General features: G+C 41.8%; 1 protein-coding gene across 1 annotated transcript in view; it reads right to left on the bottom strand.

Annotated features, from left to right (window-relative positions):
• TUSC3 (tumor suppressor candidate 3) overlaps positions 1–4,569 on the bottom strand; it is a 107,417-nt gene extending 102,848 nt beyond the window's left edge. The window contains exon 1 of the mRNA XM_039699119.1: positions 4,391–4,569. Within this exon, the coding sequence (XP_039555053.1) occupies positions 4,391–4,516 (126 nt within the window). The 5' untranslated portion in view covers positions 4,517–4,569. The remainder of the gene's footprint in view (positions 1–4,390) is intronic.
• Positions 4,570–6,488: the final 1,919 nt, after the last annotated feature.

Here is a 6,488-nt window from a genome sequence, read left to right on the forward strand (position 1 = left end):
ATCATATACAAACTGGTTAAGAATAATAGAAGTATGGCTGAGCTTTGGGATAAACTATCAATTAGATTGTTCTTCCAACTCTATCTCCCACAATTTCTCACAACTGCCATAACTTCTACACTCAGCTGGGGAAAACAGAGAGGGAGAAAAAGGTAAAGAACTATTATAAATATATGAATCTTGGAATCCTTTAAAAATAATCAGGGCAAACTAAGATATCACCGAACCTTGCCTTACAGAAGAGTAAAATTACTACAATATTTTTATATGTCTTCAGCATCATTTTTAGTAGACTCAAGCTCAACAAAATATTTCCACCTGAAGAAAGCTTGTGTCTAAACAGATACCTTTCCCTATGTCAGATTTAGCAGGAATGACAAACTACCTGCAGAAAAAGTTACTCCAATTGCCTATCAGTGGTTTAACTAAGTTTTTGAGCCACCTGAAAGGTCAAAAATAAACATTATCCTCTATGAGAAATGTTTTTAATATTGCAAACCCAATGCTCTCTTTCTGTGTGTTTCAGTCAAGAAAACAAGAAAATCTATAACAGAAAGCCAAGCAGTCTATTTCAAAGTGAATTACTCTGATTCCTTTAATTTTTCTAATAGTTTAACCCACCCCAAGTTTGTATAGGATACATAAAAAGCATTGCAAGGACTGGGAACAGAAAATGCATGTATGTTAATACAACTGTACTATCTCAAATGTGTGGAAAGAATAAATTATTACTTCTCTCATTATGCATACAGTTTCCAAGAGAATAGTCCTACTCCAGTGTCTTGTTGATACTTCACAATCAAGAACTTTTATTTACTTCACTTTAAATAAAGGTACTCTTCAGCACCCAAATTAAAATCATAAAAGTAGGCTTTTCAAATCTAGTTAGCTTCTAAGCGTGAGCTACAGGGGAAAGTTGTGGTGTTGTTCTTCATGTCATTTTCAAATTAGACATTCCAATGTTTTCTATGTATCTCCTCACTTGTGAAGGCTGTCAATAATATGGATATGTCCATTATCTGGAAAAGGAACAGCAAGATTAAAGCAAAACAATAGGAATGTTTGTGTGTTTATAAGTTCATGAAGTCATTCTAAAAATAGCTTCCATGAAACCAGATGACTGATAATCAAATTCAAATATATTTCCAAACAGCTCTTTAAATTCTTGCATATTTAATCAAATTTAAAACCAACCTTAGCACTTCTCAGTAATTTGCCAGAGAAGACAGTTTCTTCAGTTATCATTATGAACATTTTACTTTATAGGACTATGCGTTTTAGCAATTTAAGGACTAGCACATTTTCTAAAGACAGCTTTAATGTATTATTTCACAATCAACACAGAAATGTATAACAAAGTTTTCCAGTTTCCCTGGTTATTTTCTCTGCTAGCATCAAGTCCTTCAGAAACATCTAATATCTTAACTCGGTCCTCTCCTTCCTGCAAAGTCATCTCCACCTCTTCCATGCTCATACAACTGATCCAGACACCTCCAATCATTCAGACTTTATGCACACTTTTCTATGTAGTCAACATTTAAAAAGATAAATTAATAAAAAATAAAATCATTGTCTTCATCAACAATACTTTCCTTCATGAAGATTTAACTCCAACATTTCAAGTTCTTGTAATTTTGAAGTACTTTTCAAGTAATCAAGTTTTTTTTAAAAGAAAATTGATAGCGAAAGCAGTTTCTTCTCTCTAGTCCTTCATCTCTCTTCCTGGACAACCGTGTCAACAAACACACACACAAAGCACAGAGAAAGCAGGAAACTGAGACGTGAGTTGATTTTATCTCATGAGATAGACATTTCAACCCCACTACATTAGCTTTTCTCTTGCAGTGTTCACTTTCAACAAAAATGGTCTTCAACCATTTTTCCAACTTCCAAAAAAAAAGTTGTGTTTCAATCTTACCAGTCTTTGTATAGAACATCTTCAATTCACTTAACATATTGAACTTCCATCACCTTTACCTGTTACCAATGAGCTTCTGGACAGTGGTGTGAACAGCAATGTCCCACAGCACAATATCCTGCACTCTTTCAATTCACATAACTTTCCTCAGAACAGTTTTAAAACGTTACTTCCAAACTACTTACTGCAAGTACAAGTTTCATTTTTTGCATACAGATGTTTTCCTCATGATATATATCTGGTAAACTACCACAGCTTTTAACATGAAGGTTATGGGGCAAGAACAGTCAGACTTTAGCTCAAACATATACCACACAGAACCATACAGTGTATAAAACTCTGAAAAAACTGTTACACTTTATTTTAAGCTTGCATTTAAAGTGAAGCTAGAACTTACAATATTGTAATAGTTTCTGTAAAGATGCAGTCATAGATACTATGTCTATGTCCACATAAAGCCAAGGGTTTGTCTGCATGAGTAGACCATTGTCTTAAAAGCAAAATATTAAGCAGGAAGGAAAATGGCAGCAAAAAGATCCAGATGACTGTGATGTGTTAGTTTAAATCAGTTAAAAAGGAAAACACTGAATAACAAGCTTTTCATAGGAGAAATACATGCCTGAACTGTAATGCCAAATAGGTGGACAAACAAACATTTCCATCCTTTTATGTACCACCTCCATAGTAGGACTGGTAAACTTTCTAAAATGTAGTTGCACACGTCCATTTCAATTTGCCATTATTTACTTGTTAGGAAAAACATCTCACTTAAAAGAAAGATACCTTGGTAGCACAGCTGGCACTCCACATGAAAGTGTCAACAAAAGTTGCAGTGCCAGCACATCACAGCAAGACAGAATCAAGTGTCAAACATTAAACACATTTTATTAAGAAAACCTAATAAGTTAAAGTTTTAAAAAGAAGTTAATTATAGCAGCAGAAGGGCAACACATTTACTGCTTACTCATTCCAGAAAGAGTGGAAAAGACAATGAATGCCTAGAGTGAAGGTGTTCATTTTTCACAATGACACACAAGGGATTTATTCAATGATCAGATTACTTATCTTGGTAAGACCAGAGTCACACCATTATTTAGAAACTTAAGCAAGAATTTTACATACTAATTTAGAATATTGTGAGTTGGAAGGGACATTGAGTCTAACTCCCAGCTTCACACAGGGCAATCTAAAAGTCAAACCATATACACAAAAATGTTGTCCATATGTCTCCTGAACACCTGCAGGTTTGGAGCAATGACCACTTCCCTGAGTACCTTGTTGTGTGTCCAACCACTCTCTCAGTTAGGATCTCTTTCCTAATGTCACATCTGAACTCCCCCTGATGTAGATTTGAGCCATTCCTTCCATTCTTGTCAATGGACATCAGTTATTTTACATCTTTGGCCAGTAAGCCTTAATAAACTACATAGTTCTTTAAAGAAAAACAAAACAAGAAAAACCCGAAAATTTGGACCATGCTTCTCTTTGTCTGAGCTGCTAGTTCAGAGAAAGAATCAGCTATAAAAACTGTTCCTTCCTTCTCCTCCACTATCACAAAAGAAAAGTTCTCCCCACAACACTAACAGATATTAAAAAAAAAAAAAAAGACAAAACTCGGCAGTTTGGTTAAAAGCTAACTCCTCCCATAAATGAAGTTATAGTGACACTGTAGAGACACTACTGGGTGGCCTAACACTTGGTATGCAAAAGTCTGGCCTGAAATCTAGGGCAACCTGGAAAGAGAAGTGTAGGCAGCTCTAGTAGCATTGAAATCTGGAAAAGGCAAGTATGTACACTACACATTTTTGCACGCTTCCCTATTTGAACATAAAAGTTGGTGAAGATAAGCTGTCTATATGAATCTGAATTAACACTGCTCCTTCCTCCACGTCTCTCTCACCCAGAGGACACCACGAAGAGAGCACCATCACCTTCACCTGCACTCACAGGCACACCTGCTGCCACCGCTTTGATGCTAGTTATTAACTCCGGGCATTTCGCTCCCTTGGCACCACAAACAAGGGTTTAACTCCACCTCCCGCGGGCTCCTCGCCCCGCCCGGCTGCCAGGCCCCCTGGCCCACCGCAGCCGCCAGCCCAGCCCAGCCCAGGCCAGCGCTGCCCGGCGGCCCGTGCCCTCTTTGCTCAGAACCCGTCATTTCCCGGCCCCGGCACTGCCGGGCACGGCCTGGGCACGGCCAGCACGCTGGGACCGCGCTCCCGGCGCTGCTCCCCGCGCTGCCGCTGCCCTGGAAACGCCGCCGCCGCCGGCCATCACCCCCGAGCAGGGCAGGGGCACCGCCTGCCCAGCGCCTCCCGCCCCACCGGCGCCCGGCTCGGGGCTGGGGAGGGAGAGGGGCCGGCGGGGCGCGGGGGCGCCGGGCGGACGGGGACACGGGGACTCCGGAGAGCGAGGCAGCGCGACAGGGCAGCCCCGGCCGGGCGCGATGGCGAAAGAAGCGAACGTCTCTACCTCCTTCTTTTTCTGTCCTCCCCCGAGCTGTCCGCAGAGGAGGAGCAGGAGCAGCAGCAGCAGGGGGAGGCAGCCCCCGGCCGGCAGGTGCGGCAGCCGCCCCGCTGCCCCGGCACCCAGCGCCATCTTCCGCCCCCGCCGGCGGCACCTGCCGCACCGCCACGCTGAGCCGGCCCGCGCCCGGCCAATCGCAGCGCCCCGCGGCGCGGCGCCGCCTGGGAAATGTAGTTCTGCGGGGACTGCGGGGCAGGGTCGCGCTCGGCTCCGCGCGGGTGCCGCGGGCAGCGCTGCGGATCTGCCCGACCCCGGGGAGCTCTGCCCGACCCCGGGGAGCTCTGCCCGACCCTGCCCGCCCCGGGCTCTCTGCCCGCCCCGGCTCAGCTTCACTGCTGCTCCGGTCCGCCTGCAGCAAACAGTGCAATCCGGGATGGAGACTGTAAAACACAACAAGACAAAACACCGAAAAACCCCACCAAAAACGGACCCAAACTATAGAGACTTCTTTCTTACACCTTTTTGCACTTTTCAGATTTCATTATGCATGCACAAAGCCATCTTTGCAGAAAATAATATTAATGCAATATGCTGATACAATTAATTGTAATTTAATTCCCAGAGCATTAACTGTGCAGCTCTAAATTGGTATTCTGATTCACGATACAGTCCTCAAATCAGTGATTGTGTATTTCTTGAAAGTGCACACTGCAGTGCACAGGATAGGTAATGTTAAATTAATGAGCACATACTTCTCTTTTTTTTTTTTTTTTTCCTAGAATTCCAAGTACACTCTGTGCTACGTTAGTTACTTACACACAGCTGTGCTGAAGACTCAGCAGAACTGTTCATTTCTTTGGAGATCTTGCTGTATCACTAGAAAGTTTTGTGCATTTTATAATGAAACAATCACAATGAAATAGAAAGCTGAGGGGCCAGGAACATATTTTAAAGTATCTCCTTTTTTTAGAAAGAGAAATTTTAGGTGGTATTGTCATAATATCAGATGCTGGTCTGATGACACAGCTAGCATCTCAGCACCAAGCAGTTAAAACTTTAAATAAGCCATTTTTCTCTCTTCAGTTATTTTGCAAAGTGTCTTTCAGAAGTTACATCCATCCCTAGGAATAGTAGAATGTATTCAAATAATCTACCAAACACTCAATAAGTTCAAAAGAGTTCAGGCCATTTGTTGTCCACATCCATCAGGTTCTGACTATGTTGGGCAATAATAACAACCATAAAATGGTATGCAGCCATGACATATGATTACAGAGATTTCTAAGACCTCTACTCTAAAGAGACAAGATATAAGTATTGATCAGATCTGTGTGTTTTTAAAAACACCTTTTTTTCCTTGTCTTTATCTAGGTAGGAGAAAAAAAAATTCAGTGGAAATGCACTGGAACAAGAGAGGCATATGTTAATTACTGTGCTAAAAAATAACATTCCATTAGAAAATCTCAGGCCACTCTTGCTAAATCCAGAAGGTGAGTCCACTGGAACCTTGTTTGAAAACCTCTTGGTATCCTCCTGAGCCTGATAAACTGCGGACCCTTCACATTGTCACTGTATGAAAAGAGCATTAAAACTGCTGAGAACATGAAAACAACTGGAGTTCTTCACTTCTTGAAAAGACTACAAAACTCATTTGACACAATTCAACTCTGTCAAATTTCTAAGACTTGTTTTTAATCAATTCTCAATCACCTGAAGTCCATACCTTAAGCAGGAAACAGCAACATGGACAGTTTTGTTTCATTTCTTTTCTGTTCGGTTTCATATAAACCAGAACTTTCACAGCCTGGCTGTTTTTATCTAGCTCACTGGATAAAGAAGACTTCACACAATTGATGCAATAACCGGGATGTACTTGCACGCAGAAAGTGACCCAGGGAACCTGTAACTGCAAAGTGTTTTTCCCAGATGTAGAATACTCTGAGCTATCTGAGTCTATGCCGATAGAATGAAGCTCACAGATCCTGTGTGCAGCCACAGCTGCTGCTCTGTGCTGGGTATGGACATGGACCTGGAAAGGAAGGCCTTAGGTGAAAGGAAGGCATCTCTATTCTTTCCTCAAGGAATGAGAGAGGAAGGAGTATAA

Source organism: Passer montanus, unplaced genomic scaffold, assembly GCF_014805655.1.
Source record: "Passer montanus isolate IOZ18808 unplaced genomic scaffold, ASM1480565v1 scaffold13, whole genome shotgun sequence".
NCBI lineage: Eukaryota > Metazoa > Chordata > Aves > Passeriformes > Passeridae > Passer > Passer montanus.